A 20,971-nucleotide genomic window follows, 5' to 3' on the forward strand; every position below is an offset into this window, starting at 1 on the left:
CCTAGCACAGACCTAGTCTGAAGATTTTAAATTTAGAATCTAGATCTGTATTTGTATTCATTCACAATGACATTATCCATTCAATCTGAACAATATATCTAGTTATATCACTAATGGGCAGTCGTGGCCTAAGGGTTAGAGAGTCTGTGGGTTGTGGGTTTGAGTCTCGGGCCAGCCACAACTGAGGTGCCTTTGAGCAAGGCACCGAACCCCCCAACTGCTCCCCGGGCGCTGCAGCATAAATGGCTGCCCTCTGCTCCGGGTGTGTGTTCACGGTGTGTGTTCACGGTGTGTGTTCACGGTGTGTGTATGTTCACTGCTGTGGTGTGTTTATGTTTACTGCTGTGTGTGTGTGCACTTTGGATGGATAAATGCAGAGAACAAATTCTGAGTATGGGTCACCATACTTAGCCGTTTGTCACGTCACTAATGTAGCCACATATATGAATTAATAATGTGATCAAACTCCTCCTGCTTCTATTCTATTCGCCGCGGTGGACTGCATTATGTTCTGCAGCATCTGGACAGACCAGGGGGTTATGTGAGGATCCTGTTTGTGGACTTCAGCTCTGCTTTCAATACCATCATCCCATCACTCCTTCAGCCCAAATTAACCCAGCTCTCCGTGCCCTCCTCCGTCTGTCAGTGGATAACCAGCTTTTTGATAGACAGGCAGCAGCTAGTGTGACTGGGAAAACTCAAATCTAGCTCCCGCACCATCAGCACTGGCACCCCCCCAGGGCTGTGTTCTCTCCCCACTGCTCTTATCCCTGTACACGAATGACTGCACCTCTAATGACCCCTCTGTCAAGCTCCTGAAGTTTGCAGACGCCACCACACTGATCGGCCTCATCCAGGACGGTGACGAGTCTGCTTTCAGACTGGAGGTTGAGACGAACACGCTCAAGACAGTTGAGATGATAGTGGACTTCAGGAGAAACCCCCCTGCTCTCCCCCCACTAACCATCATGGACAGCATTGTCACAGCAGTGGAGTCATTCAGATTCCTGGAAAACACAATCTCCCAGGACCTGAAGTGGGACATTCACATAGACTCCATTGTGAAAAAGGCTCAGCAGAGGTTGTACTTCCTTCGTCAGCTGAAGAAGTTCAACCTGCCACAGGATCTGCTGAAACAGTTCTACACTGCCATCATTGAATCCATCCTCTCTGCACCTCAGTGTCTGTTTGGTTCAACTCAGCCACCAAATTCGACCTCAGAAGACTACATAGGGTAGTCCGGACTGCTGAGCGAATTATTGGCACAACTCTCCCCACTCTCCAAGACCTGTACTTCTCCAGAGTGAGCAAAAGGGCAAAGTCAATCCCTCAAGACCCCTCTCATCCAGCACACTCCCTCTTTGAACTGTTGCCATCTGGTCGATGCTACAGAGCCCTGAGCTCCAGAACGACCAGACATAGGAACAGTTTGTTCCCTCAAGCAATCCATCTGATGAACAATTAACACCATGAAACACACAACGCCTAATATTTGTACTATGTATACCTCAATTGCACATTTCATACTTGCACATCTGTACATTCATATTGTCTAAATGTTTACTGTTTACTTCATTGCACATTTCACAATTGCACATGTGTACATACAAATTGTATATATTGTATACTTCAATTGCACATTTCTCACACTTGCAAATTTGTACATACAAATTGTCTATATTTGCATTTGAAATGTGTACATACAATTTCATCTATACTAAATGTGTACATACAATTTCATCTATACTAAATGTGTACATACAATTTCATCTATACTGTATAAGTCATTCTGTTACACTGTGGAGCTTCTGTCACTAAAGCAAATTCCTCGCATGTGAAAACATGCCTGGCAATAAAGCTGATTCTGATTCTGATCTATTCTGTCAGGAAGAATGGCAGAGATGGAGTCTTTAAAAAAAGTACCAACATACTTAAGACATCCACCACTTTTCTTTTCTAAATGTACGATAATGTATTTAAGAGAATTTAGTAGTTAATTAGTTTCCACAGAATTAATTACACGGTGAACTAAATCTTTCACATGATGTATTGGGAGTATGCGGTTACCACGATGGATGACGTCATAACTGTGAGCCCGTGACTTATCCAGAGGAAAGGTTGGTCGCAGAAAAAATGGCGTCGGTATCAGAACTGTACGATGTTACATGGGAAGGTAAATGACATAATCTTTTTAAACACGTATTGACTTTGTCGGTATTGCTTTTATGCTTTAGGGCATCGTGTGTAAGACCTGTTCCCATAATTTTATAGTTCAGTTTATTTAGGTAACGCTATTTGGACGGACGGAGCTAAAAGCTAGCGTTCTTTAGCTATATAGCAAGTACTTAAGACACTTAGGATGTATATCGTACATGTTTGTGTATTTATCCATGCTACTGTATAACAATAGCGTTAGTAGGTAGGAACTGTTTTATAAGCTACCCACCCAGCCAGCCAGCTTCCTTCGTTACATACATTTAGCTACTTTAGCTAGCTTTACGGATAAGTGTCTCTGGGACACAAACCCTTCTGTTACTATAGCAATGAGGATGTTACTGTCTTCGCTACACCTAAATCTAACTCGAGACTTTAGCTCAATAACCAAAAATAAACCTTTAATTCAATTTACATGATTTTTGTTTAATTTAACCTCCGTTTTCCTCATTTGTTCCAGGCAAAAAGTCTTAGATATTACTCGTTTTGTGTTGATCTATTTCTGTCATTGCATTAAAGAAGCCAGGGGCTATTAATGTTCATTTAGCTAATTGCTAGGCATCTAAATAGGTGTTTACTCTGAGTGTGTGTGGGGGGGCATAAGGTTCCATATCTGTTTTTTTTTCTCCCTTCCATGATTGTTTTATCAGCATAAAAACTGATTCTGCTGATAGATTCAACTGTTTATTGTAGGCTATTTCGAGCTCATACTTAGGTGTTTATCATCAAAATGCTTATATATTTAGAAAAAGAAGTCACTCAGAGAAGTAAATCTTTGTGGCTGGAAGATTGTACTGTTTGCTTTTCTGTGTTATAACTAGTGAACCGATTCAGTATCGAGTATTTCTTTTCTTAAGTGCTGTCTTGATATCTGGATTTTATCATTCAGCCCTGTGATATAATTTGTGTTGTGTGTGTGTGTGTGTGTGCCATTGATGAACCAAATCTTATACATAACCCCAGAAAACAACTTGTATATTATTTATTAACAGTATCTCACAGTTACTAAGATGGTGTAAGGGTGGGAACAGTTTTGTGTGTCAGTTGATATGCAGAGGTCTGACAGTCAAAGCAACCATGTAGATAGTTTATTTTATCATTGAGTAAAAAAGAGAATTTTTAAATGTGTGTGTGTGTATATATATATATATATATATATATATATATATATATATATATATATATATATATATATATATATAATATAATATACTCCTTCACCAGTCTTTTTTTTTTTTAAGTCACAAGGCTTATAATAATGAGAAACTCGAATGTTCTCTGTGTGTGAAAGATATTTGATGCTGGCCTTATTACCAAGTGCTGACACTGGGGAATCCTTGTGACATGTATGTAATATGAAGCTGAAGTAATGATCTGTATAAAAAACTTCATACTTTAATGGCTTTCTCTTGTAGAGATGCGTGACAAACTGCGAAAATGGCGGGAAGAGAATTACAGGAATAGCGAGCAGATTGTGGACGTCGGCGAGGAACTGATCAATGAACACGCGTCAAAGCTCGGAGACGACAGTAAGTCTAAACTACATGGTTACAGCATGTACATAGCTGTGTAATCTGCTGTGTAATCTGTTGTTGTTGTGGATGTTTGATAACTCTGCTGCTTTTCCTACCATAGTCACTTTATCATAAATAATGTTCATCAAACATGCAAGAGATCACAGCATTCCTGACCAAAACTAAACAGAAACAAGCAGGTTTTTAGCCACTTTTACTTTTAGCATATAGCCATAATTTGACAACATGCAGCTTAGATCAGAAGTGGGAATTTTGAACATAATTTTTGACTTCCATGCATTATAATACGTGGACACATCCTGAAAACTGTGTGGAGTCGAAGTTAAAGGTATAACAAGCTGTCTTTTGCATCTTTGACACGCTTCTTTGCAAAAATGCTTCAAGTCTGTCAGACTGTAAGTGCATCTCTTGTGCACAGCCCTCTTCAGATCATACCATCTTGTTTTTAATTAAGTTGTAAATGTTATAGATTCCATTAAATGTGGAAAAAGTTTTGAAATTATTTATCTTGGTCTGATTTTTTTACATCACCGAAACCTGGCATTTTAATTAGGGTGTGCAGACTTTATTTCCACTGTGTATACACACAAATAAAAAGGTTTTTGTAGGTCACATGACATGATATAGTATGTCCAGATTGATCAGTACATGCAGTACACGCTGATACATCAGTACATGTATCAACAGCTGTGCAGCAGCTCCCGAATCATGAGCTTGCAATCCTGAATCGATTGCAGTAGGTATTGTTACAGTATGAGATTTCTCACACAGCCACTTTCTACAGATGTCAGACCTAGCTAGCCAAGTGCACTTTCTTCACACTACCACTGTCCTGCTTCGATTAAGTTTCAGGGACAGTTTTGTGACACACAATCCTAATGAATTCAGCTAATAATTAGATAATGTCTATCAAAATGCTCTGTGCTCAACATGACACCTGCCTCGCAATCTGAAGCTTTAAATGCAGTTTACTTCCATTTCACTATTGGGGGAAGTTTAAGTAAATGCTAAATAAATACTTTACATTAGAAGGAAAAGCAAAACATTTTTGAATTCATGTAGGTTTCATAATGTTGTTTAAAATATACAGAAACTCCCTATATAAATGGTTTTCCCAGTCTGCTCCACACATTACATTGTATGAAATTTTCCACCCAACCAGCACACTGACACTGACTGACTATCACAAGTAATACAATCAGAAGCTTTCTGTTATAAAGTTTTTAAAAGCAGAAGTTCCTCATTTGAAATGAAGGTCTATTGCAATATCCTGCTAGCAGACTATTTAGTTGATTGTGTTTTTTTAAATAATAATTTTAATAATAATAATAATTAAATAATAAATAATTTTGTTTTAATAGAAAACAATATCAGAAGGTTATCAGTGTGAACTGATACAAGCTTTCCGATCACTTATAATGTTATCATTGCCTTTCTATTCTGTCCTTCTTACTTTAATTTACTAAAGTATATTTGTTACTTTCACCACTTATGATCCAGGTTTTCTGACAGCATGATAAACGAGCAACAGGAGAACACAGGCCAGTAAATGGCTCATGTCTAAAACACACTGTTTCACTTAATAATCTGCACTTGGGTCCAAGCAAATGATTATTACTTCTTTTTGATCACCTCAGTATACACAGTATACACATATGTTCTCATCAGATTTTTTCTTGACCTGCCCGCAACTCAAATATAAAATGTGAAGGCGTAAGGCGCCGCGTGATGAGTTGCACATACGGAGAGCTTTATTCAACTGTTTTGGCTGCTGCAGTCATTATGATTCATACAGTATTTAACGAAAGAGGTAAACACTTAACACCGCCTGGTTTTATTGAAACCAGCTTTGAAACTGGCTGTGAAACAAGACGGTAATTATCAAAGCAAGACTTGCAATCATAAAAACTCGAAAGACCCAGAAGGAGTTGAAGGCGATTGTTTTGGCACATTTTTAAATTTTTTTTTTTTTTTTTAAATTCCTGCTCAGTAAGTAAGTTTTATTGCTCTTTCTCAATTAACAGGTTGCAGCTGATGAAATATGCACAGACTGTGAAACACACTTGTCTGATATGGAGCATTAATTTCATTAATTGGTTCCATCAGCCAAGCCCATTAATCAGCCCATTTTTTATTGTTGAAGTGAAAAGGTCACACTAACGTTTTGCTAAGCATTTGACTTTTATTAGCACTTTGTGGAAACACTAGGAAATATATTTTGATGATTGGCAACAGGGCACCATCCCAAACGCCTCATGAATCTCTTATTGGTGAAATAATCCCAGAGTCATGGCCTTTTTCACGTCTGTATTAGACTGTAATTCATTGAAGATCTGGATAATTATTCATGGTAGCTTATTCTGCTATTGTGGAAATAGTTACCATATTATTTCCAAAGGTCATATACAGTTAGTCAGGACTAACATAAGAGAGATGTAGTTATTTTTAAATCTGTTGCAGCACTCTGTATGAAAATCTAATTACTATCCTATAAGCAATGTTTAGTAACAAAAAAGCTTTCAGCAGTGATGTTAGTGATGGATGTGTCTTGCATTTTCTGCTATATTTTCACATGATTTGTCAAGTTTTTTGTCACATGTATCTGCCTTAAAATGAAGTTTACTAATTTGCTGTTGTTTTTGTGTTTCTTTCTTCCTCTCAGTTTGGATAATTTACGAGCAAGTGATGATCGCAGCGCTGGACTGCAGTCGGGATGATTTGGCCTGGGTGAGTTACTAGTCTTCCTCCTTCCCTCATTCTCTCAGCCCAACCTTCATCCCCTCACACACTATGCTGCTTTGGTACCCTGCTATTCAGACACAAAACATATGCTGGAAAAGAGTCACTAAAGATTAATACAAAGACTGAGATAAATATCTCCTAATGCAGATCTGCCAACCAGGAATGCCGTAGATTAATGTCACACAATGCCGCTATGTGTTCTCCCTAATACTTTGCCAAAAGAGTCTCCTTTTCCCCTCTCACCAATAAACCAGGAGATGAACCAGTTGACATGAATGTGGAATAAGTGAAAGTTGCGTAGGTTTTTTGGACTCTCCAGGATTTACTGAGCCTCTGGAAACCCTGCCCTTCCTGCCATCTCACATTAGAAACTGTTTAGTCAGTACACTTGCCTATGCTTGACTCCATTTTCCTACTTAAAACATGCAGCCATGATTTCTGTTAAAGAAACTGGTGAATGTTTTGAGTTATTAATGTGAAATAAAATCTGTAAATGTATGTTGATTATTGTATGTAGCTATCTAGCTTTCTATCTAGCTATCTGTTATTTTATGAAATTGTGTCTCTCTCACATGTTGAAAATATTTTTTATGATAATTCAAAAGTGATGTTAAAATGGCAGGTTTTTTGTGAGATGAAATATAAATTTCAATGTGCAAGATTAACCGGAAAAACAAGCAGAAACATTTTGGGACAAAATAGGGAGAAAAGTGACAATATCCTGTTTGTGTAACTGTGCACACCCTTTTATAATTGGGGCGTGGCTCCTAATGAACCAATCCCATTCAATCTGATGTTCAAAAATACTTCATACAGCTTTCATTAATAAAATGATTCCGATTATCCTCAAATAAAGAACAGCTGCTCTGTAGGATTTTTGTCAACTATTCTTGATCTCATCCAGCTGCTGAATCCATGGTCGACAAAGCGCTTACAAGGAAAATCCCTCCAAAAATTAGAAAAGGACAAGACAAATATGAGGAAGGCTGCCAGGAGACCTACTTTCATATTCTTCACATGACTGGGCTACGTTGTAGGAACAGATAGAAGCATCTCACAAAAAGCATCCAGGCTCTGCTTTATTGCCCTAAACCATGTGACCAAATGTGTAATAGACTGATGAGACCAATTCCAAAAGATATAATTACTACAAATGAACAATATATCCACAGTGTAGCAAGTGGTGGCAGCATCATGCTTTTGACCTGCTTTTCTTCAACCGAAACTGGGGCCTTTATCAAGGCGGAGGGAATACTGAACAAATACAAATACCAGGTGTCTGCTAGTAAGCTGGAGGTGAAACTGATGAGGACTTTTACTTTTCAACATGACAATGAACCAAAGCACACATCTTAACCAAAAGAAGATTCCTTCTGTAGGATTTTCTTCACATCATCTTGGTTTCATCCGACTGCTAAATCCATGGTTCACAAAGAACTTGCCAAGGACAGGATGTCCCTCCAAAACGTATAAAAGGACAAGACGAATAATTACCAGGGAGGCTGCCAAGAGACCTACGGTAATATTAAAGGTGCTGCAGGAATACCTGACAAGAAGTGATTGCTCTCTGTATGTGACAATAATCTCTCATATTCTTCACATGTCTACTTCACACAACTACATCACCCCAGACCATGTGGCAAAAAGGGTTGTGGAATATTTCTAACTTTTGGACCTGATCCCTTAGACCAAAATTACAATAGTACACTGTACCCACCTTGCAGCAAAGGAGTAACCTTTCCTTTTTGACCAGGAAATCATTAGATTAGATGAGCATCATTCCTCAGCGTGTGAAACAGGAATGTGTAATCACTGTAAAGAGGAAAAACACTGAAACTTCTCATTGCATCATGAATTTAACATATTGACATTCTGTTGTACTTATAGTCAGCAAAGACCTTTCATATAGGTTATATTGCTCTCTCAGACCAGTGAGTTTATACAATTTTCAATTTTTATGTCTTGAATTATAAAAAAAAGGAATCATTTGTCTATGCAGAGGTATTTTTGCATTTATGGCATTTTGGCAGATGCTCATATCCGGGGCGAGTTGTGCTCCGAAATTCTCCGAAGTGTTTTGAAATTTCTATCAATGAATACATCCTGATACTGGTTCACCATGTCTCTAATTAAGTGCCAGTTTCTAAGTATTTCAGGAAGAGGTAAGTGCCAGAACAGAGAAGAGACTCGATGCATGCCTTCCTTGTGCCCTGAAGGATTGTGAGAACTGTCGAGCCAGACTTGAAATTCTGAGAATATCATTGCCTGTAACATATAATAAGAGTACAGTGATCTGCATGTTGTCATAATTCGACACTGACTCCACGCCTTTTCTGTTTAGGTTTTTATACCCAGCATTATGTGCTTCCAATACAGGTTTTTATATTTTGTACAGAGTTGCCTACAGGAGCTGAAGAGACAGTTTCCAGACAGTCACAGAGTAACACGATTAGCAGGCATGCGACTTGAGGCTCTGGAGAGGTAAGATTCATTAGAACCCAAATTTAACCAGCTTGTCCTTGGGTGTGGTGTTGGGGTGTAGTGGGTCTGATCGCTGTACAGGTTTGGTTTAAGGGTGGGAGGCTGTTTATTTAGTAAGCCATCATTCCTCTGACTAAGTGGAAGAGTGAAGGATAGTTCCAGGATTTTGTATTTTGTGGTTGTTTTGCCTAAAGTGAGGAATTCCCAGAGAGGAAGTGGTGGGTCTCGCTATTATTTTATTTCCTTCCTTGACTTTTGCATAGCCTCTAGGTGCATTAGAAATAACCGGATAGGCTCACAAACACAGACCGTGTCACATCTTGTTTTCACTAGACCCTTTCGTTTCAGCAAGCGAAAGTACTAAGAATCAATGTTAATATGTTTATATTTCATGAGTCATCGGTTTTCAGTCTGTGCACCATATCGACTTGTTTATCGCTCATGCCATAATTGAGAGCGATCGCTTCTGGCCTGTTAGATTAAATAAACTGCAAATTTCAGTCTAATTACCATCAGACTGTGCTGCCTAAACGAAGCTCTACACACGCACACATTCACACGCACACACAACATGCTTGGATCTTACATAAATAAAGCCAAGTGGTGGAGGCGTGCTTGCCTATCGCTGGGTTATGTTAGAAGTGCCAGAGTGCAGTTGAGTAATAAAGTGGATGTTAGAGGAGAAGTGGAGCTGTTCACTGATAATAGGATCCAGAGTCGCTTCTGTCGGCAGCTGTGAGCACAAACGGGTCTTAATCAGGAGGACACGGCTTGCAGGGTCTTTTTTTTTTTTTAGTCACAAATTTAGCTTCCTTCTGCAAAAATGAACTTGCAGCCTTTGGCGTAATTTGAAATGGCCCGTGGTCCATGGCGACTCAGAATTTGAACATAACTTTTGTTGGGTCGCAGGGCATTGTGGATTTCCAGGTAGTAGGCGAGCAGATGCTGCTTCTGTGGAGGCCTCAGCTTCAGAAAGATGAATAGGTGCTCTGTTTCATCCTCAGACCTTAAACCCATTATGAGCTGTTATCTCTAAAAATGGCAAGCTGATTTAGAAAATGCAGTACAAATAAACTTTACAAAGTCAGTTGTGTTGCTGCTAAAAATAATTGTTCCTGAGTAAACACATCCAGACCGATTCATGGGTTTCTCTTAGCCGGTGAAGCTCCTCCTTTATGGCCCTTATGCCAAAATCCAATACCTTTGTGCCATATTTACTGGACTGTGATGAACTTGTCTAGGTTTTTTTTTTTTTAAAAGAACTTCTAAAAGATTTTTAATCACATTAGGCCAGATTCGCTTTTAGATTTATGTTTGTTTTTAAAGTTAAAGTTATTTTTTTTGGTCTTATTTATCTTTTTCCTCACATTTCACTACACTTTCATTTGTTTCTCACCATGAAAATAGCCATGTTAAATTACAAACAAACATTTTTCCTCCTGCACATTAAGTCATGAAAGGTTTCCTCTGCTGCTCCTCTCCTTTTTTTCCTAAATTGATGATTTTTTTTCTCCTGCTCAGCATATGAGGAAGCAGTGAGGACTGATCTGTTTCCGGTGCAGCAGTCTTTGTAAATCCAGAAGAAAGTTTGAGCAATTACTGCAGATTCAAATGTTTGTATTCATTTGTGAACTTGATTTATTTTTAAGCTGCACAGAGACTCTCACTACAGGCACGCTAGACAACTGTTTATTTCCTTCCTTAGATACACTGCTAATTTGTGCAAGCGCTCTGTGAGGAGTTAAGCAGCTTTCCATACAAGACGTTAATTACCTTGAGCTCTGTTGATTTTGCTCCTGCCTAACAAATGATGACACAGCTCTTTACTTTTAAAGGTATGATGATGCCAACAAGTTGTATGATTCAATACTGCAAGATGATCCCACTAATACGGTGAGTAAAGAAATAAAGATCAGCTTTCTGTGATTTGATTGTATCATATCAAATGGAATGAAGTTCTGTGCAAGTCATGTAACTTAGTTGAACTTTGTCCTTTCTATTAACTCTGTCTTTTGCTCTCTCTCCCTCTCTGTCTCGCTCGGTCTCTCTCGCTCTCGCTCTCTTTATCTCTCTCTATCACTCTCTGTCGCTGTCTTTTGCTCTCTGTCTCACTCTCTCGCTGTCTTTTTGCTCTCTCTCTCTTTCTCGGTCTGTCTCGCTGTCTTGATCTATGTCTCGCTCTCTCTTTAGCTCACTGTCTCGCTCTCTGCATTGTTCTCTTGTTAGTATTGAATACTTTTCATACTAAAAAAAGAAATAATAGTAATAAAAAAAACAATACTAAATGCAGATGCAAATGTTTCAATGTTTCTTCCCCTCCTCTAGCTTTAATCCCCACATTATGTTCAGGGTTTTTTTTTTTTGGCCTGGCAAAAAAACAGTGCACTTGGTTGGGATTTGTTTCTGTCCCCTTATATTTTGCAAAAAACCTAGTCTATCATGCAGTTGATCTGTAACCCCATAAAGCCCATAAAACCAGCATGTGGCTCATGTCAGGTCTTTCTGACTCAACATGGAAATGCTTCTTATTTTGCTGCTCAGTTTAAATAACATTAACTCACAAAAACATTAGCTATGTGGCTAAGGTTAGCTGTTCATCTTTTTTACCTTTTGAATTATTTACAGCAACCAGATATGCCCTAGTTTTGCCAGTCTGTCCCAGTCAGCCCATCCTGCATTCACTAAACTCCACACCTGCTGTTAATCTATTCCACATGGACACGTGGCTATATAAAAAAAATGCTTTAATGGATTCTCAAATGAATCTGTGTTTGTTTTGGCTCTTTGCTGTAGAAGCTCAACACAACTCTGACACATGGACTTGCTTATTCGTAAGAAATGTTTTCTCTGGACAGAACGAAGCAGAGACGGATTCTGCACCTAACAGTCAGTCCGTTTCAAACCTATGGAAGCTTTGCTCACAAAGTCAATAAACCGTCACGTGTCATGATGCAGTCACTTCTCTTACACTGCCGCTGTGACTGACTGCACTAACTCCCTCAATTATCGTCATCTCCATCTCACTGGTAAAAGGCTCCTTCGTGTCATACTCATCTCACTTGCTGCTGTCCTCGATCCCTCTTGCATTCATTATATCATTTCATTTATTTTACTGCTTCTTTTGGCCCACAGAGAACCCATCACTCTTTTTCCGTTTTGTTTGTTTTTCAGGCTAGTCAGCTGAGACTCTGTCCTGATTCCCATGATTAAATTGCAAACACATTTAACAAACAGGAGATTGTGATAACTGATCCAAAATGGATAGTGTCAAATCATATCAGTCAAGTCCAAAAAGTTTTTTTTTTTTTTTTTTTGGCTGGTCTTATTTTTTTGATATCAGTTTTGAATTTTTACACCTTTTTGCTCCTCTGGGCATGAAAATAACACATTCCCACATGGAAACCTGTTTTCCTTATTTTCACATGTTGTCCAAGTTGAACCTGTGATCTAATGTGCATTACATCATCATATTTACTAATCAACTCTCTGAAGACTCTCTGAGCCATGCGTGATTGTTAGAAAATCTGGAGAAATTGTGAGGCTCCATTAGCGAATCATTTTGGAGTTGGAATGTAAGGAGATGTGGCCAAAGTATGTGCTTAAAAAAAAAAAGACTTTAATCGATTTGTGTAATATCTTATTCTGACGGAGGATCTATTGCTGTACAAGTTGCTAAATGTTATGTAGAGTAAATCAAGCAATGCAAAATGAAGCACAATTTATTTTCTTAAAAATGGACAGTTTATTTGAAAACTGTTCAGAACTAGATACAATTACTGGTCAATAAAATACAGGGTTATTTTATTTTATCCATAAATACATTTAAATAGTATTTAGATCATATTTATTTATTGTGTACCGACAGTCAAACGTGTAACAAAGCAAAAGAATTCAAAATTCGCCTCTAAGCTGTAGATATTTGGAGAGAATTTAGCAGGGCTTTAGGTAATAAAATGAAATGTTGTCTTTTTTTCTTTCATGCTCTCTCTCTCTCTTTCTCTCTCTCTCTCTCTCTCTCTCTCTCTCTCTCTCTCTGTATTATTTCTACTAATGGCAGGTGCTAGTGTTTTATTTTTCTGATACCCCAGGATTTTTTTCCAAAATTGTCCAGCAACAATATTTATTTATTTACTTCCTTCCTTCCTTCCTTACTTATTTGTTTGTTTATTTATTTTCTTTCTTTTGAATGAATTTAATAGGACCAAACTCTCCATGAAGACATTGTCCAGGGTAAAATGTCCCAATACTCAGCTTTGACACTCCAGGCTCCTTCCATGAATGTTACAGAACTGGCTCTTTACTGAAAGCTCTTCACCATATAAATGTTTTTAAGCTAGTTATTATTAGTTTTAAAGTTGCTTTTACAGAAAAATTATAAATGCTTTCTGACTTGTCAGGGTTGAAAATTCAGTAATGTTTGTCTATGTCTTTTATATTAGTTGTGTAGCTTTTAGTAGTTTCCATCCTTTGGTCTGCCTACATCAGTAAAGATAAAATCCATTAGTTCTGTCGTTCATGTCTGGTGTTGGCTGGGTGAGAATCGCCCACTTATGGGAACGTTGTGTCATTATGCAGGTGCCCTGTGAACTCTTCCGACATATTGAGGTCCAGCCCAGAATTCTCTGATAGGATCTGATTATTTCCTGATTTCCAAACACCGGTCACCTCCCATTAGATTGCGTGTCCTCAAACCTGTGGGCGGGAATGGAACAAAACTGCGCTGCGATGTCCACCAGGTCATATATTTTTTCCCACAATCCAAAACTCTGGCTAGCAGATGTACTGGTTGGCAGATGGGCAGCAGAGGTTGTGGTATGGGAGTGGATGACATCATCTGGGCTACCTGTCTTTGTTGGTTTGGGTTAGACTTATCTGGACACTATTTTCTCATCACGGAATGTAAGAAGGGAAAGGATGATCCAAGAAAATGGCGGAAAATTGGCGGTTACGGTGAAGACTTGTGAGGCATCCCAACGTGCAGAGCTGAGATTGGAAAGTGAGCTGTTGTAATTACAGGCTGTAGAATAGATGTGGTACCCATTAACCAAAATTGTTGAATCAACAAAAAATTGTTCAAGGCTTCTGTGCCATGGCGGTGTCAAAAGTATGTCAGAAGTATGCGTTAGGCCTTCCACCATTTGTTGTGTTCCAATACCTACAGCAACGCTCTAGAAAAAAAAAACTCCTTCGTGCATGTATACAATTTGCTTTCACTTCCTTTCTCTCCACATTGAAGTGCTCACTCACAATATGCTTGGTATTATGACCATTACTTCAATCCAATCAAATCTAACTTAATTAGCCCTTTTAAGATTGAATAACGTTCCGGATTCGCTTAACATCTCATTCCTCACATTCGATCTGTAATTGACAAAAGCATTTGAGCTCAACGAAAATTCCCGTTATATTAAATAGAGCAGTTCTGTCGAATGATGCATCATTTGTAAGCTTAGGTTTCCTAAAAGAGGGCTTGTACTGAACTAACTCTAGATGCTTGTCCAATCATGTGTGGGCGCTTCTCACCCACATGGTTATTAAAAAGCCCTAAAGTTGATGTACGTCAGTGACACTGGTTCGGAAGATTTTGCTTTCTAATAAATCTTTCATCTTTGCACTGTATTAGCATAACTTGGCTTGGTGGAGTTTTGGCAACGTGTTTAGAGCATTAATAACGTATAAATTATTAACCAAAATATTTGATTGAATTGCAAAACCACAATTCGGTTATGCACAATTTATGTGGCGAAAGCAGCACTGACTCCTATTTAATACCTACTGAAAGAAACATTACAGTCTGCAGTCAAGGTGGACAGTTAAAGAAAGTTTGAATATATAATCGATGAGCGAGAGAGAGAGATTTGAAGATCCTAGTGCGTTTCATCCATATTCAGTAATATACATACTCCGTAAAATACATTCAGTAATAATTGGATGGCTTTTTCTTTAAGGGAGAACAAGCAAAGGCTGCGTAATCCCTCCGGCCTGTGGGCCTGTAGAAACAGGAGTGCAGCTATAAACACCCATCTCCTCAGTGTGAAGGCTTTCAAGTGCTAATTCAGAAAGAGTGCTGACAATAACATGGTCAGTCTTCTCGAAATTGTTACCTCTGGGAGAGCGATGTGTTTAACATGTTTTTACACGTTGCGATCAGCCTCCGTCATTCTGGAAGGAAGAAGTTAAAATACAGCACAGTGGCTTATTTTTGGGCTTTTGTAAAAATATTTACAGTTCATTAAAACTAATGTCATGTATTGCCAACATTACCAGGAACCCACAGATTTAGTTGTACTAACAGAATGTCACTATTCCATATAGATCATCTGTTGCTGTCTGTTTTTTGATGGCCTAATTAGGTATTAGGTTTCAGTTTGGGTTTGGGGCGCCATGCGAAGTTCTTTTGAAGTGCACACGTGTGCGTGTGTCAGCACGACGTCTCGGCCCGGTGCTCTCAGCAGAGCTGGTGGCTGTGCCTGCCTGTGTGATGGATAAGTGGATTTGGAGTGGCAGCGGTGTCGGAACAGTTTCAGATTTATTGCTGCTCAGATGTGACTCATGCCCTGCGCAACAGGGTTTGGTCTGCAGTGTGGGAGTAAGGAAGAGCCACTCTATCAAATGCCAGTCCATAAATAAGCTGTGTGGCAAGACTGCACACTTCTATGGTTAAAGCTGCACTTGTACATATAAAAAAATGAACTCCTGGAAAAGTCATAGAAGCATTCGTAATACAGTTTGATTTAGATTGATGAGAGTCTCGTCTGCCAGAAGGTCGAATTAAGAATAGGAGGGAAAAAAAGTGAACGTGATCTGGGGCTGATGCGATCTAAGCCTAAGGGAGCTCCTGGGTTCGTGCTGGCCCGAGCTTAGATTAATATACTAATTTCTCCACTTAAATATGATGAGTCACCACTTATCTGGTCTGGCTAAATGTTCACCTCTAAGTAGCAAGCTCATGATGTCATAGTCTATGAGCGTCTCCAAAAAAGTCTTTACAGTCCGTAATCTGGAGCATTGCTGTCATTAATAAAGTACATTGAGAAGGCTGTTTTTTTTTTTTTTTTTTACCCTTGTAAAGCTGCAGTGTAACACTTATATTCTGCCGTGTGAATAACGGCCTGGCCAATGTTTTTGTTCTCTTTGAATAAGATTGATAAGACTGATCAGTATGTAGCATAGACAGGAAGGTGAAAGTGCACATTCCAGCAGGTCACTCCAGTTGTACTCTGATCATTTACACATCTCCTTGCTTGCTCTCTTGTGTCCTTTGCTCTCTTAGGGACAAACACTTGAAGCCTCAGAGCACTAATCCTCTGTTGCTGTCTCTCCACAGGCAGCGAGGAAGCGCAAGATCTCCATTTTGCGTGCACAGGGCAAGAGCACTGAGGCCATCCGGGCACTCAATGAATATCTGGAGCAGTGAGTGTTTTACAAGCGGATTTGGGCCCCATTCTCTCCTCCCCTTCCCCTCCACTTTTTAATTAAAAGGGGCTTTGCCTTTTGATTGAGCTGGCCCCTGAGCCCCTTCCTTAACCCTGCTTTTGTCTGGTAAAGAACCTAACTGTCACTTTTGTCTTGCAGGTTTGTGGGAGACCAGGAAGCATGGCATGAGCTGTCAGAACTCTACATCAACGAACATGAGTAATGACAATTGATCTCTTATCTGTACTCTGTGTGTTTGGTAGTCATTTTAGCATATGAAAACATGGCTTATTTCATTGTTCTTTCACACTCGCCAAAGCTGTTAATGAAATTTCAGGAATTTCACCAAACCGCCCCATCCTTACTCCAGATAATGGTGTACATGTGAATTCACAAATCTGGAAGCTGTTTGTTTGTGACAAGAACTTAAACATCACAAGCATAAGGCTTCAAGATTCAATGTCCGTCTGAGGGAATCCTTCACATCCCGAGGGGTTGTGGGACAGCCTGAGGGAAATCCAGTGAAATGCCAGTCTCAGTCAGAGGCCTGCATTGAGCTCAGGATCTGTTTGTCACATGGAGTAGGGCTTTAATAGGATTTGCTCCTTAAGCCCTCTTTCATACTCAGGATAAAACTCCCCTTTCAATGATATCTCAGTTGCCAGGAGTTTGTGTTTATGCCGGAGATAAACATTGTAGGAAAATATTTTTATCCCTTTGTGTCTGCCTGTGTCTGCCTGTGTGTGTGTGTGTGTGTCTGCGTGTGTGTGTGTGTCTGCCTGCGTGTGTGTGTGTGTCTGCCTGCGTGTGTGTGTGTGTGTCTGCCTGTGTGTGTGTGTGTCTGCCTGTGTGTGTGTGTGTGTCTGCCTGTGTGTGTGTGTGTCTGCCTGTGTGTGTGTGTGTCTGCCTGTGTGTGTGTGTGTGTCTGCCTGCGTGTGTGTGTGTGTGTCTGCCTGCGTGTGTGTGTGTGTGTCTGCTTGTGTGTGTCTGCTTGTGTGTGTGTGTGTGTGTCTGCCTGTGTGTGTGTGTCTGCCTGTGTGTGTGTGTCTGCCTGTGTGTGTGTGTGTGTCTGCCTGTGTGTGTGTGTGTCTGCCTGTGTGTGTGTGTGTGTGTCTGCCTGTGTGTGTGTGTGTGTCTGCCTGTGTGTGTGTGTGTGTCTGCCTGTGTGTGTGTGTGTGTCTGCCTGTGTGTGTGTGTGTGTCTGCCTGTGTGTGTGTGTGTGTGTCTGCCTGTGTGTGTGTGTGTGTCTGCCTGTGTGTGTGTGTGTGTCTGCCTGTGTGTGTGTGTGTGTCTGCCTGTGTGTGTGTGTGTGTCTGCCTGTGTGTGTGTGTGTGTCTGCCTGTGTGTGTGTGTGTGTCTGCCTGTGTGTGTGTGTGTGTCTGCCTGTGTGTGTGTGTGTGTCTGCCTGTGTGTGTGTGTGTGTCTGCCTGTGTGTGTGTGTGTGTCTGCCTGTGTGTGTGTGTGTGTCTGCCTGTGTGTGTGTGTGTGTCTGCCTGTGTGTGTGTGTGTGTCTGCCTGTGTGTGTGTGTGTGTCTGCCTGTGTGTGTGTGTGTGTGTGTCTGCCTGTGTGTGTGTGTGTGTCTGCCTGTGTGTGTGTGTGTGTCTGCCTGTGTGTGTGTGTGTGTCTGCCTGTGTGTGTGTGTGTGTCTGCCTGTGTGTGTGTGTGTGTCTGCCTGTGTGTGTGTGTGTGTCTGCCTGTGTGTGTGTGTGTGTCTGCCTGTGTGTGTGTGTGTGTCTGCCTGTGTGTGTGTGTGTGTCTGCCTGTGTGTGTGTGTGTGTCTGCCTGTGTGTGTGTGTGTGTCTGCCTGTGTGTGTGTGTGTGTCTGCCTGTGTGTGTGTGTGTGTCTGCCTGTGTGTGTGTGTGTCTGCCTGTGTGTGTGTGTGTGTCTGCCTGTGTGTGTGTGTGTGTGTCTGCCTGTGTGTGTGTGTGTGTCTGCCTGTGTGTGTGTGTGTGTCTGCCTGTGTGTGTGTGTGTGTGTCTGCCTGTGTGTGTGTGTGTGTCTGCCTGTGTGTGTGTGTGTGTCTGCCAGTTTGTGTGTGTGTGTGTGTCTGCCTGTGTGTGGTGTTGTGTCTGCCTGTGTGTGTGTGTGTGTCTGCCTGTGTGTGTGTGTGTGTCTGCCTGTGTGTGTGTGTGTGTCTGCCTGTGTGTGTGTGTGTGTCTGCCTGTGTGTGTGTGTGTGTCTGCCTGTGTGTGTGTGTGTGTCTGCCTGTGTGTGTGTGTGTGTCTGCCTGTGTGTGTGTGTGTGTATGGCTGGGTGTGTGTGTGGTGTCTGCCTGTGTGTGTGGTGTGTGTCTGCCTGTGTGTGTGTGTGTGTCTGCTGTGTGTGTGTGTGTCTGCCTGTGTGTGTGTGTGTGTCTGCCTGTGTGTGTGTGTGTGTCTGCCTGTGTGTGTGTGTGTGTCTGTGTGTGTGTGTGTGTGTCTGCCTGTGTGTGTGTGTGTGTCTGCCTGTGTGTGTGTGTGTGTCTGCCTGTGTGTGTGTGTGTCTGCCTGTGTGTGTGTGTCTGACTGTGTCTGCCTGTGTGTGGGTCTGCCTGTGTGTGTGTGTCTGCCTGTGTGTGTGTGTGTGTCTGCCTGTGTGTGTGTGTGTGTCTGCCTGTGTGTGTGTGTGTGTCTGCCTGTGTGTGTGTGTGTGTCTGCCTGTGTGTGTGTGTGTGTCTGCCTGTGTGTGTGTGTGTGTCTGCCTGTGTGTGTGTGTGTGTCTGCCTGTGTGTGTGTGTGTGTCTGCCTGTGTGTGTGTGTGTGTCTGCCTGTGTGTGTGTGTGTGTCTGCCTGTGTGTGTGTGTGTCTGCCTGTGTGTGTGTGTGTCTGCCTGTGTGTGTGTGTCTGCCTGTGTGTGTGTGTGTCTGCCTGTGTGTGTGTGTCTGCCTGTGTGTGTGTGTGTGTCTGCCTGCGTGTGTGTGTGTCTGCCTGCGTGTGTGTGTCTGCCTGCGTGTGTGTGTCTGCCTGCGTGTGTGTGTCTGCCTGCCTGTGTGTGTCTGCCTGTGTGTGTGTGTGTGTCTGCCTGTGTGTGTGTGTGTGTCTGCCTGTGTGTGTGTGTGTCTGCCTGTGTGTGTGTGTGTCTGCCTGTGTGTGTGTGTGTGTCTGACTGTGTGTGTGTGTGTGTCTGCCTGTGTGTGTGTGTGTGTGTCTGCCTGTGTGTGTGTGTGTGTGTGTCTGCCTGTGTGTGTGTGTGTGTCTGCCTGTGTGTGTGTGTGTCTGCCTGTGTGTGTGTGTGTGTGTCTGTCTGCCTGTGTGTGTGTGTGTCTGTCTGCCTGTGTGTGTGTGTGTGTGTGTCTGCCTGTGTGTGTGTGTGTGTGTCTGCCTGTGTGTGTGTGTGTGTGTCTGCCTGTGTGTGTGTGTGTGTCTGCCTGTGTGTGTGTGTGTGTCTGCCTGTGTGTGTGTGTGTGTCTGCCTGTGTGTGTGTGTGTGTGTCTGCCTGTGTGTGTGTGTGTGTCTGCCTGTGTGTGTGTGTGTGTCTGCCTGTGTGTGTGTGTGTGTCTGCCTGTGTGTGTGTGTGTGTGTCTGCCTGTGTGTGTGTGTGTGTGTCTGCCTGTGTGTGTGTGTGTGTGTCTGCCTGTGTGTGTGTGTGTGTGTCTGGCTGTGTGTGTGTGTGTGTGTCTGACTGTGTGTGTGTGTGTGTGTCTGCCTGTGTGTGTGTGTGTGTGTGTCTGCCTGTGTGTGTGTGTGTGTGTGTCTGCCTGTGTGTGTGTGTGTGTGTGTGTCTGCCTGTGTGTGTGTGTGTGTGTCTGCCTGTGTGTGTGTGTGTGTGTCTGCCTGTGTGTGTGTGTGTGTCTGCCTGTGTGTGTGTGTGTGTCTGCCTGTGTGTGTGTGTGTGTCTGCCTGTGTGTGTGTGTGTGTCTGCCTGTGTGTGTGTGTGTGTCTGCCTGTGTGTGTGTGTGTCTGCCTGTGTGTGTGTGTGTCTGAGTGTGTGTGTGTGTGTGTCTGCCTGTGTGTGTGTGTGTGTGTGCCTGTGTGTGTGTGTGTGTCTGCCTGTGTGTGTGTGTGTCTGCCTGTGTGTGTCTGCCTGTGTGTGTGTGTGTGTGTGTGTGTGTGTGTGTCTGCCTGTGTGTGTGTGTGTGTGTGTGTCTGCCTGTGTGTGTGTGTGTGTCTGCCTGTGTGTGTGTGTGTGTGTGTGTGTCTGCCTGTGTGTGTGTGTGTGTGTGTGTGTCTGCCTGTGTGTGTGTGTGTGTGTGTGTGTGTCTGCCTGTGTGTGTGTGTGTGTGTCTGAGTGTGTGTGTGTGTGTGTGTGTGTGTGTGTCTGCCTGTGTGTGTGTGTGTGTGTGTGTGTGTGTCTGCCTGTGTGTGTGTGTGTGTGTGTGTGTGTCTGCCTGTGTGTGTGTGTGTGTGTGTGTGTCTGCCTGTGTGTGTGTGTGTGTGTCTGCCTGTGTGTGTGTGTGTGTGTGTCTGCCTGTGTGTGTGTGTGTGTGTGTGTGTCTGCCTGTGTGTGTGTGTGTGTGTGTGTCTGCCTGTGTGTGTGTGTGTGTGTGTCTGCCTGTGTGTGTGTGTGTGTGTGTGTGTCTGCCTGTGTGTGTGTGTGTGTGTGTGTCTGCCTGTGTGTGTGTGTGTGTGTGTGTCTGCCTGTGTGTGTGTGTGTGTGTGTGTC

General features: G+C 41.9%; 1 protein-coding gene across 1 annotated transcript in view; it reads left to right on the forward strand.

The window, feature by feature from the left end:
* The first annotated feature begins 2,016 nt into the window (after positions 1 to 2,016).
* emc2 (ER membrane protein complex subunit 2) overlaps positions 2,017 to 20,971 on the forward strand; it is a 32,460-nt gene continuing 13,505 nt past the window's right edge. Inside the window, exons 1-7 of the mRNA XM_027149295.2 lie at positions 2,017 to 2,173; positions 3,630 to 3,743; positions 6,412 to 6,476; positions 8,887 to 8,972; positions 10,808 to 10,865; positions 16,300 to 16,385; positions 16,548 to 16,607. Of these exons, the coding sequence (XP_027005096.1) occupies positions 2,134 to 2,173; positions 3,630 to 3,743; positions 6,412 to 6,476; positions 8,887 to 8,972; positions 10,808 to 10,865; positions 16,300 to 16,385; positions 16,548 to 16,607 (509 nt within the window). The 5' untranslated portion in view covers positions 2,017 to 2,133. The remainder of the gene's footprint in view (positions 2,174 to 3,629; positions 3,744 to 6,411; positions 6,477 to 8,886; positions 8,973 to 10,807; positions 10,866 to 16,299; positions 16,386 to 16,547; positions 16,608 to 20,971) is intronic.

The sequence above is a fragment of the Tachysurus fulvidraco genome, chromosome 3, assembly GCF_022655615.1.
Source record: "Tachysurus fulvidraco isolate hzauxx_2018 chromosome 3, HZAU_PFXX_2.0, whole genome shotgun sequence".
Taxonomy (NCBI): Eukaryota; Metazoa; Chordata; class Actinopteri; order Siluriformes; family Bagridae; genus Tachysurus; species Tachysurus fulvidraco.